The 12,376-nt window shown below is 42.3% G+C and overlaps 1 protein-coding gene across 1 annotated transcript in view; it reads left to right on the top strand.

Annotated features, from left to right (window-relative positions):
- The first annotated feature begins 627 nt into the window (after positions 1-627).
- The window catches only part of LOC110088564 (glycerophosphodiester phosphodiesterase domain-containing protein 5), a 40,301-nt gene continuing 28,552 nt past the window's right edge, over positions 628-12,376 (top strand). The window contains exons 1-4 of the mRNA XM_078390210.1: positions 628-1,766; positions 3,877-3,980; positions 5,140-5,233; positions 8,610-8,669. Coding sequence (XP_078246336.1) covers positions 1,584-1,766; positions 3,877-3,980; positions 5,140-5,233; positions 8,610-8,669 — 441 coding nt within the window. The 5' untranslated portion in view covers positions 628-1,583. The remainder of the gene's footprint in view (positions 1,767-3,876; positions 3,981-5,139; positions 5,234-8,609; positions 8,670-12,376) is intronic.

The raw sequence follows: 12,376 nt of genomic DNA on the forward strand, positions 1-12,376 counted from the left end.
CAGTGGTTCCCAACCTTAGATCCCCAAATGTTCTTGAACTAAAACCCCCAGAAGCTGACCAGGATTTCTGGGAGTTGTAGTCCAAGAACATCTAGAGACCCAAGGTTGGGAACCACTAAATTAGGACATACGTTTGACCTTAACCCCCCCCCCCATTCTTACTTCTGTAGATGGCTCGTGATTGGTTCAGGGGGAACAACCATATTTTTTGGGGGGTGAAGCCCTCCCTCCCAGCTCAGTCCACGAGCTTCTCCTGCTTACTTCGAATGACCAAATCCTGTTGGGTGGGATAGTAAATTGCATTAGAGTTGGCCATTGGATCAATGGGGAATTAAGTGAGTTGACTCTTCCATATATTCAATTGATTCAATTGGGCCTATAACTGTGACTTATTATTCAGTAGGATCCCCATATCCATGGGATCAGGATCCATGGTTTCACTTATCTGAATTATGAAAATATTAAAAGGAAAAAAAAACTAGAAATGGGTATTTTCATGCTATATTGACCAGAACTAGCCACTAGAAGGAGCCAGAGAACATGCAATATGTTCTTGTTGTCAAAGAACACATAGCATGGTCTCTGTCTCCATCTAGTGGCCAGTTTTGGTAATAAATGGTGAGAATACTTTTTTCTGGATTTTTTCTTTTCTTTTGCCATGCTATGTATAGCATGCACTATTATCCACAGTTTTCAGCATCTACAGGGGGAGCTTGGAACCAATCCCCTGTGGATAAAAGGGTCTTACTGTACTTTACTGTGCCAAAGTAAGTCTCAGCTAGAGTAGGCCCATTGACTCAATGGAGCTTATGGAGGAGTTATCACTGATACAGTGAACCTATTCTAGTGCAATTTACTTTGCTAAGCAACAAGAATTTGGGCTAATTTCTGATACAGTGGTGCCGCGCTAGACAGTTACCCCGCATGACAGTTTTTTTTAGCTACACATTGGCTAAAACATCGCTATAGCGATTCGCAACAGTGATTCCTATGGGGGAATTTCGCTGGACAATGTTTGGTCCCTGCTTCACAAACCGATTTTCGCTAGACGACGATATTATAGAACCCTCCGCGCTTGCAAACAGGTGTTTTTGGGACCTAAGCTTTGCAAGATAGCAATTTATACAGCTGATTGGCGGTTCGCAAAGCAGCTTTCCTATGGCCAATCTTCACTAGACAACGATGATTCTTCCCCATTGGAATGCATTAAAGAGGTTTCAATGCATTCCAATGGGGAAATGCTTTTTGCTAGACAATGATTTTGCTACACAACGATGTCAGTGGAATGGATTATCATCGTCTAGTGAGGCACCACTGTATTAGTCATTGATAAAACCTTAAGATGGGATTTTTCCCCAAAATATGTATGACATTTTTTTCGAAGCTGGATTAACTTTTAAAACTATATGTATTTAAAATATTTTTTACCCCACATTTCTCTTTAAAAGGACCCCAAAAGTTTCTATTGGGGGTGGGGGAACGTGTGCTACTGTAGGACCCTAGCACATCCAAACCCACAAGCAAACACCTTTGATGCTTTATAGGTCTTCTTGCAAGAAGAATTTCGGATAGAAGCTCCCCAAATGGATAATGGTCCGATCACTGTCAAGAAGGCCAAGCTCAGAAAGCTGAAAATTGCTCGCCAGCATTTACCCCAGAGTTACGAGTACGATCCTTACGTTTCCTGCCTAGCGGGACTCTACAGCTGTCGATGGGAACGGTACGAGCAGAAAAGGATCAAGCCAGGGCAGTGCTGCTGCGGCATCGTAAGTACCAGAACGGTAACTAGCAATTTGGGGTCTTGCGGTTGTACTGCCCTATTGGTTGGGCGTTGGTTCGCTGCAGTTGGCGTACAGGGACCCGTGGGTCTGAGAGCCCATTAACCATATTAGTTGTAAACCAAGCCTACCTGTTGTGTATTTCTTTCTGCCCGGGGAGGAGAAGTTGGAGGTAGTCTGTGCTCTGGGTGGGCAGGTCGGTTCCTCTGTGGGTGATCACTCTGCTTGGGCTCATGTATGAGGTCATTTGCATACACCAATGGGAGATGTTGGGAGGCGGAGCCAAAAAAACCCAGAAGGGAGGGTGAGTCAGAGTCTGGGGAGTTGAGTCAGTGAGAGTCAGAGAGGAGAGTCTGAAGTAAGAGTTTGTCTGTGGGAGATAGAGAGTGTGGCAGAGTTAGGAGTTAAGGGTGTGGAACCTATAGAGAGCGAAGAGAGTTAAGAGGGAAACAAGTTATTACTAATCTAATGAATACATTAAAATCTGTGAACAACCTGTTTAAGCGAATTGTAATCAATCAACCTGTGTTGTTCAAATTTATACTCAACTTGGCCTTCAACCTTTCTTTTTTTAAAAAAATATTTTTTTATTTTCTATAATTATAACATACACATAAACATATAACATATAACTAAAATACTGTACAATTCAACTGTGTTCTCCACCACCATAAACGGGGCCTCTTGCTGTAATCTTCTTCCTCCACCTGTATTCTTCTTCTGCTTCCTCTACTATTGTTCTCTTCTCCAGAACTGCATTGATTCTTGATTTGGAGGTTTCCCTTTTCCTCTTATCAACACATATTCTAAAAATCTGCCCCATATTTCATAAAAATAATTTTTTTAAACTCTCCTTTCTTAACCTTTAAACTACAAGTTCATTTATCATTTATAGCTATGTTCCATATTTCCTTACACCAATCTTCAAATTGAAATTCAGATTTTAATTTCCATTGCCTAGCTATTATCAATCTAGCCACTGTTAATATGGACCTCAATCTTTCTAATTAAAGGGTGTTGACGGAGGTCAACTGGTAGCTGCAGAGAGAATGTGTTGTGGGCCTCGGGCTAGTGAAACAACCTGTGTCACACTCTCCCAATACCAATGTGTGGGTTCGCACTCTTCCAACAGCAAAGTTTTGCACTCCCTGAATTTCAGCACTTAAGTCAATCCCTTCCTGTCCTAAAATGGTTATGAATCTGAGACGTATGAATTCCTTTCTTTGAGGATTAAATTGAGCTCACTGATCAGTACCTAGGTACAGGAAATACTGTTACGATGGTCTGCCAGGCAAATTCCGTGGTGATAGTGATGCGGTGAAATGGGATTCAGGCACAGCCGGCCCTACCATTGGGACGAGGGAGGGGCAGAGACTGGATACTTCCAGAAGGCCAGAAATGTAAAGTTAATTACTTTGCTGAGCATCCAATGGTATCGTCTAGACAGCTGATCTGTGGTTCGGTGTCCTCCGGGAGGGGGTGGGACACCAAATTGCAGACCAACTGTTTGGCAGGGAAACGAACTGCGCCGAACTGCTGAACTGGTGGTTCATGCCCATCTCTAGTGTCATCCCATTCATGGAAATAATATTGCAATGTAATTATTTTTAATCTTGATTTTTTTGAAAGTACAATATATATATATATTAGGTAAAGGTAAAGGTTCCCCTTGACAAATTTTGTCCAGTCGTGTTCGACTCTAGGGGGCGGTGCTCATCCCCTTTTCCAAGCCATAGAGCCAGCGTTGACAATCTTCTGTGGTCACATGGCCAGTGCGACATAGACACAGAACGCTGTTACCTTCCCACCGAGGTGGTCCCTATTTATCTACTTGCATTATACATGCTTTTGAACTGCTAGGTTGGCAGGAGCTGGGACAAGCGATGGGCACTCACTCCGTCGCGTGGATTCGATCTTACGACTGCTTGGTCTTCTGACCCTGCAGCACAGGCTTCTGCGGTTTAGCCCGCAGCGCCACCACGTCCCTAATATATATACTGCTGCTTTTTAAATGTGATATTTATATAGTATGGTATTTTAAAAATCTGCATGTCATAGGTTTGTACGTTCTGTCTTTTCTTCCCATCCTTGCTTGCAGGGCGAGTGTGCATTTTTTGCACTGCTCCTTTTCGCCTTCTTCCTCTGGTTCATCTTTACATACATGTGGGGACAACTGAAAAATGACTATAATGCCTTCGACAGGTATGTGTCCTAGTTACGTAGCCTCCAGAAGGAGCATTCGAAAAGAGCAGGTTTATCCCTTCTTTAGGGATAATATGGCCATAAAGGTTTCCAAGGCCAATATCCTTGGACCTCCGTGGTCACAGTTGGTCATGCCAATAGTTTGAAACCATATGTGACCAGAGATGAAGGAATTCCTGCATGCGTTACTTGAAAGTAAGGGGAAAGAGTAACAGATGGGAACCAGAAGGTGGTGGTGCCTATTATGGAATCAACCTGATGTTTGAATTCTGATGTATTTTGCACAATTCCTGCTCAAACTTGCGCTATGCTGTATTCTTAGACTGTGAAGTACCTTTCCATGTTATTCTTCTATAGAAAGGTGTTTGAGAAATGTAGTAGCCTGAAACTTTAAATGAGAAGCAACTTCACAGAGAACCATAAAAGAATCAGACCTATCAATTAAGTAATTAACACTAAACTTCTGGTGTACAATAAAAGGACCTTCCCACATGATCTGAAGCTTAGTTTATTTCAGAGGACTCACCTGACCCCCTACATTACAAACATGGTGCTTTGCTTTTGCATGTCCCCCCCGCTCCACCTGAACAGCGCACCCCAACTATGTACATCACTGAAACACCACCTCCAGACACATCCTGTCTTTAGAAGAACCTGTCACAACTAACCACATGAGAAAAAGTCAATTCAAATTGTTTTAGCTGGAAATACTAGAAGCCTCACAGTGGCAGAGGAGGGGGAAAAAAGCAACTTTTGGAGGGGAAAAAAAGCTGGACCAATTTAAATCTGCCTTTGCATCATGCAGTCAGGGAAAAAATGCTTCAAAATCACCCATTTTATAAGCAGAGCAAATCCTGCCATATTTAGCTGGTAGTTGTGCTGCTTGATGGTGGAGTCCAATATTTGGTCTACTGCTTTGTACAGATAGAACATTTCCAGGTTTGTGTTGTGCAAATGCATGATTCTGTCATACAGAGGAGGACCATATGAAAGAATTGTTTGTTATTTGATAATTCTGTATGCTATATTCATTCATTCCCCCGTTCATTTAAATGATAACCTATAAATAGATATACCCTTTATTTCTCCCCCAGTAAAGGGATGCATGGTGGCCTTGAGGTCTCTTCCTCTGCATGATTTGGTTGTGTTCTGTTTCTAGATACAACTTTGCCAATTATGGATTCTGGTTTCATTGGTCCATATTGCTCCTGGTTTTGGCTGCCCTGATTTTATCCTACCTCTTGTTCTTACTGGTAAGAGCAACTTTTCTTTTCTTTCCTTTCCTTTTTTTTCTGAGGGGTTGGGGAAAGAACATGTGCCAACATGGTGATGATGAAGAAGAGGAGCCCAGTTTCAGTTCGGGCAGGGCGCTAAAGTTGTGTAACTCTAATAATGGTAGAACGGGCCATACAGTGGGGTCTCTACTTAAGAACGTCTCTACTTAAGAACAATCCAACTTAAGAACAGCTCCATTTGCTAAATTTTGCTTCTCCTTGAGAACAGAAATTCAAGATAAGAACAGGAAAAAAAAAAACCTTTCCTGCTCTTTTTTTAACCTTAGGTCATCTTAGGTTAAAAAAAAGTTCTCCCCCTAGTGGTAGAGTACGTATTAACCAGCTTTGCATTAGTTCCTATGGGAACTAATGCTTCAATGTACGAACGCACCTCTACATAACAAAAAAACAGCCAGAATGGATTAATTGGTTTTGAGTCCATTCCTATGGGAAATTTTGCTTCAACCTAAGAACGTTTCAACTTAAGAACATCATTCCAAAACGGATTAAGTTCTTAAGTAGAGGTTCCACTGTAGTTTCTATGGACGGAAAAGAGCAGATACGGATTAAATGGTTTTCAATGCATTCCTATGGGAAATGCAGTTTCAACATAAGAACTTTTCAACTTGAGAACCACCTTCCAATACGGATTAAGTTCTTAAGTAGAGACCCCACTGTAGTTCATTGTCAGAGCATGTACCTTCCCAGATTCAGCTCCCAGGGATTGGCTTGTTTCATTTCCTTACTGTTGTACCCAGCTCTCCAGAATAAAAAGATCAGAGCAGAGGACTGCTCTCGGATTTTAGGGGGACTACAAGCTTCCATGAATCTGAGCCAACATACCTAACAGAGATTACCTTTCTGTGTATCAAATGACACTTCCCCTAAAATAATTAAAGGAAAAATTGAGGGTCGTTTTATACATGGCAGTAAGGGCCTTGATCCCTGCTTTCCCCCTCCACATTTTGCAAAGAAAATGGAGGGGAAATGCATCCTGCTTTTCCCCTACGTTTTCATTGCATCTTCAATGAGCAGGAATTGCTTTCCCCCTCCATTTTCTTTGCAAAACATGGAGGGGGAAAGCTGCTTTTTGCAACGAAAGTGTAACGGGAAAGCTGGAATTGCTTTTCCCTTCCACTTTCCTGCAAAGAAATAAATATCGGGTTAGAAAAGTGGGGGTGGGCGTCTTATACATGGGGGTGTCTTATACACAGAAAAATACAGTAATAATAAACTTGGAAGTGCAGGTGCCCATCTTGATAGTCTGCATAACCATGAGGAGTACCAGAATATGCAGACAGCTGGACTGATGAAAATCACCATTGAGGAGCAGGTCTTTTGAAAAGCTAATGGCTCTGAACCGCCAATTCAAGACCAAAGCACCTTCAAATATTTTGCATTACCAAAGGGATACAGTACCTAGGAAAGTCTGTTTTGCCTTCCAGCAGCTGTGAGGGTTTCCATTAAGTTCATGTGGAACAAAAATTGCTTTTAAAAGGGCTTGTGCAATTTCCCTTAGGCATGCAATATTTCATAATAGGATTCTGGCTGTTTAGCATGTTTCTAGAAGAGGTGGTTCTCCAAGTGATAAAAGGCATCTGTTTATTATAGCATATGGTTTTCATTGGAAGGCAAACATGGCTTACATATCTTTGAGGGAATCCCATGGCAGGGGCAGGAGCAGGAGCTGGGATGGGGGTGTGGGGATATTCATTCTCTTTAACATTTAGTTTGGCCTTTCGTGCCTTGGCCTCAGAATCCTGGATAAACAACCTGGGAGGACAGCTGAGTAAGTTCTTTCCTTCATTTCTCTAAGACTACCTATAAATAATAATAAATGTTTTATTACGGTCATTGACCAGCAAAAGTAAGGAACATTATTTAAATTAGACATAAAATCAATCTAAAAACACTACCTAAAACGGCTCTTCCTTGAGGGAAGCCCCAGCCAGATTTACTGGTGACATGAACTCATGTTGAGCCTACCGTGAGCTAGAAATAACTCTGTTCTGGTTCTTCAGAAGAAGGATTCAAGAACATTTGCTTCAGTATTTAAAAATAGTGACCTACTTTGGATACCTTGGAAGAAAGACCGGATGAGATATATTAAACTAAGGAGTAAAGAAATATCACCCACACGTCTATCTGAGTAGAAGATGTTGAGATAAGTGATGTGTAGTTGTTATATGCTGTCAAACCACCTATGAATTATGGTGACCCCATGGATGATGGATCTCCAGAATGGCCTGTTCAAAAATGCTCTGCTCAGCTCTTGTAAACTCAAGCCTGTGGCTTCCTATAGGGAGTTGATCCATGTTTTAGTTGTTCTTCTTCTTTTTTTCCTCTTTGGACTACAAATCCCATAGTCCCATAGCTACTATGACTGTGGCTCTAAGAGCTTTTATTGTTACCTACCTACCTACCTACCTACCTACCTACCTACCTACCTACCTACCTACCTACCTACCTACCTACCTACCTACCTACCTACCTACCTACCTGTTCATTTCGTGCATCATGACACCCAGAGTAGACCTTTGGTCTAGATGGGCAGGGTAGAAGTCTAATCAACCAACCAACCAACCAACCAACCAACCAACCAACCAACCAACCAACCAACCAACCAACCAACCAACCAACCAACCAACCAACCAACCAACCAACCAACCAACCAACCAACCAACCAACCAACCAATCAATCAATCAATCAATCATCTCTATATCATTGACTTAGTCTGAAGCACTACTCTGAGCAGTTTACAGCACTGTTATTGTTGTTGACCTGCTTTAGTTTATTGGGTGGTGGGTGGGCATGTTCTGTTTCAATTTAATGTATGATAGCTAAGTGAGTTAGGTTTCTGGCTGTGGAGCCAGAGGTTGGGAGTTCGATTCCCCCACTGAGCCTCCTGGGAGAAGAGCCAGCCTGGGTAGCCTTGGACAAGCGGCACAGTTTCGGGGTCCCCCCAGAAGAAGGGGATAGTAAACCCCTTCTGACCATTCTCTACCTGGAAAAGCTGAAAAAGGTAGACCCAAGTCACAGTTGACTTGACGGCACACTGTTATGATGACGATGACGGCTAACACAAGGTTGAATTTGATGGCTGGGAATGAATCTACAAGCCCTTTCCTTCATAGTTCGTTGTCTGATTCGCTGGGATGTCACAGTCTGATAGAATGGTGTCAGGTCCTGATAGAAAATGGATGGCTTGATTTATCATAGAAATCATAGGAAAGGGAAGTTGGAAGTGGCCTACAAGGCCATCAAGTCCAACCCGGTGATTTATTTATTCCTATTAAGCTGGAAGTATTCATCTCTAAAGGACTGAGTAACTAAATTTTGCTAATATTTTCTTAGATCCTAGCAGTGTGTATGATGACAGAGAGTCAACAGTTGTATCTCCACTGGGTTCACAAGGTAAGGTCATTTTACCAATGGTCATTCTCAAATATATATATATATAAGGAAAGGTGGCACAAAAATGCCAACCGACCGACCGACCGACCCACCCACCCACCAGCCAACCAACCAACCAACCAACCAACCAGCCAGCCAGCCAGCCAGCCAGCCAGCCAGCCAGCCAGCCAACCAACCAACCAACCAACCAACCAACCAACCAACCAACCAACCAACCAACCAACCAACCAACCAACCAACCAACCAACCAACCAACCAACCATGCTTCTTTCCACTCTCAAAATAAAACAGCCGTTGTGTAGCTGTACCCTTTGCCAGAAGCAAGGAATCCAACACAACAGGGATACAGAATATGTACCTCTTGGGGACCCTGTACTTCCACAAGCTTTCCTTCCCTATTTGTAATTTAAAAAAACACACACACACACTGGGCAATTTGTCATATATTGAGGCCCCCAGCACATCGGGGTCTCCACATCCCAATTATATACATTTTAAAGAAAACAGTTTGTCGGCCAATAGTCTATGGTTGTTATTTTTTTACTGAAAATGGTTTAAATTTATCAAATTTAATCTAAGTGATGCAGTGCACCAGCGATGATCTAGCAGAGTTCGTACACTGCTTGAATACTGAGCTAGTTGTGAATGTTGGCTGGATGTGGTAAATGGTCTCCTTTGAAATGTATGTTTTAGCAAAAATTTTGGTCTGTTAGGCTTGTTGCTTGAGGTCTTTGATCTTTGTGAATTATTCTGTCAGCTGACTTGAAACAATATTGATTTCTCCAAATATTGCAACACATTTTTTTCTTAAAAACAAATCAACAAACCAAAAATGTATTGCAATACATTTTTTAAAAATGTGTTCTTTGAGAGATCGTATGTCTAGAGAGGCATCTTTCAAGAAAAATATATTTACTAAATGCAGGTCTGTATACATGTATAATTGTTGTTGTTGTTTTGACTTATATACCAGCCATAGCGCTAGAGCACTCTCTGAGAAGTTTACAACATAATTTTGCAAGGGACACTTTACCCCCCCACCCCGGCAAGGTGGGTGCTCATTTTACCGACCTCAGAAGGATAGAAGACTGAGTCAAATATATATATATATTTCAAAGAAAAGACTTTGTTGGCCATTGGTCTGTGGGCATTTTAGGGAAAACGCCATTCGTAAGAAATTAGTAGAGTCGTAGAAGCAGGTTCAGCCCTCCAATAGCCCCCCGCTTTCCTATGGTTCTGCACCCCAGCCCTAGACCAACACAGAGGACGGCTTCTTCGAAATCTTGCTGCTGGCTGGAAAGCTCGTATCAATCATTAGTTTCCCGGCCCCCTCCTTAGACCTGAACTCGTGTTTGCTTTCCAGACAGACCATTATTCCTGAGAAATCTGTGCTTAGTTCCCCAAGGCCAGACATAAAACAAAGCACTCTAATCTGCAGGATATAGCAGGCAAAAACAAACAACCGAAACCTGATATGACAATCAGATGCTTCCCTGAGTTGAAGATTTTCCTTTTCTAATTACATGTTCTCTCTAATGTGTACTCAGCCCTTCTGGGTGGCCTTCCTCAGAATAAAAACCAAGGGTTCAGGAACACCATACTGCAACAACAAATCTGGGTGATGCAAGCAACTGTATAACACAAAGGACCCCGGACTTTGTCTCTTTTTGTCCACTTTTTTTCAGACTTACAAATAGAAAGCCTTTTCACAGTGAAGTTATGAACCGTAACTTCCAAAAGATCTCCTGGATGGAGAATGAGTGCAGGGAAATCGCCCTAGAGAGAGACCACAGCTGCAATACAAGGAGATCTGCAAGTGGGATCTGAAGGCCCTAGGAATGGACCTCAAGAGATGGGAAACCTTGACCTCTGAGCGTTCAGCCTGGAGGCAGACGTTGCATCACGGCCTCTCCCAATTTGAAGAGACCCTTGTCCAGCAGGCCGAGGCCAAGAGGCAGTCCCAAAAGCAGCAAAATCAGGGAGCTGGACAAGGGACAGATTGGATGGTCACCCTCAAATTGGCCTTCTCAGCCACACTAGACATTCCAAGACCTTTATTCAGAGCATATTACCATCGTCTCTCAAGACTAAAGGTTTTTTTTAGTTTAGAAAGTTTCCTCCTGCTTTCTTAAGCCACCCGGGCTTCCTCTACAGCCATATCACGGTGTCTGGAGGGGTGTGGCATGTGGAATGAATCCCCTCCAGGGGTCTATAGCATGCTTCTTGAGGATGCTTTTCAAACATATTCCTCAAGTAGTGAAATACAGTGGTGCCTCGCTTAACGAGCGCCCCGTTTAATGATGAATCTGCATAGTGATGAGGTTTTTGTGATCGCAAAAGCGATCACATTGCGATGTTTTAGATCAGTGGTTCTTAACCTTTTTGAAAGTAACGCCCCCTTGAGCCATTGAGGAAGTTATCACTGCCCCCCTCCCCATGGTGATGATATCTTATTTATTTATTTATTTATTTATTTATTTATTTATTTATTTATTTATTTATTTATTTATTTATTTATTTATTTATTTATTACACCGAAATCCAATGACCTCTGAAAACAAAATTCAATTCCAAGAAAATGAAATGCCCCAAAAAACATTTAATGATTTAATTGCAAGCAAATTTTAAGATGCAAAAAGAAATATAAAAAGGGCATAAAAACAAACCACAATGCAGGAACTAAAAATTTCAAGACGAAAACTCTGAAACTAAATTAAGATTGGAGGAAAATATATATTCATGCACACTGTAAAAAGGCTACAGCCATCTTAACAGGTTTGGCTTGCTCCAGGGCCCCCCTACCGCCCCCCTTCTGCTCCAGCGCCCCCACACCGCCCCTTTTCATTCTATCGCCCCCCTGAAAAATGAAAACGCCCCCTGGGGGGCATTATTGCCCACGTTAAGAACCACTGTTTTAGATGGCCAAAAATCGCTTTGTGATGATCGGTAAGCGTTTTGCTTACCGATTTCCGCATAGCGATGTTTTAAAAACAGCTGATCGGCGGTTCCAAAATGGCCACTGGAAAAATGGCCACCCACAATATTTTCGTGCCCTTTCCTCGCTTACCGGGCAGTGAAAATGGCGGCCGGATGGAGGATTTCCGCATAGCGGTTAGTTTTTTCCCCATAGGAATGCATTAAACATGTTTTAATGCATTCCTGTGGGGTTTTTTCCCCGCATAGCGACGAATCCGGATAGCGACGATTTTTTCGGCACGGATTATTGTCACTATGTGGGGCACCACTGTACGTAAATCGTAGCATGTGGATTTCCTCGCCAGTGTATCTTGCACTTGGTGTGCTTTGTTTTCTGACTGGTTAAGTACTGGCTAAATCTGCAAACTCTTGCTGCTGGTGCATGCACCTCTGAGGAGATTTTCTTGTGCAAAGGAAATCAGGTTAATTCTGTTTGTGGGAAGGAAAACAGGGTATGTGTCTTCTCTTTAACATCTGGTTGGACCCTAAAAAATAGAGGTTTCCTCTGAAGGGCTGAAGTGGAGCACTGAGTAGAAGCAGACAAAATTACAGATTCGTAATTAGAAATGTAGCTGCCTTGATAGGTAGAGAGATGTTTGATTATCCTGCAACCAAGTTGCAAATTAACTCTATTTTTTTTAAACTTGGTGATTGGGCACCCCAAGCTTGATTTGCATGTTTACAGTGCAAGCATGAGCACCTTGAAGAATGGCTTCTGAGCGATAATGTCT

This window comes from Pogona vitticeps, chromosome 3 (genome assembly GCF_051106095.1).
Source record: "Pogona vitticeps strain Pit_001003342236 chromosome 3, PviZW2.1, whole genome shotgun sequence".
Taxonomy (NCBI): domain Eukaryota; kingdom Metazoa; phylum Chordata; class Lepidosauria; order Squamata; family Agamidae; genus Pogona; species Pogona vitticeps.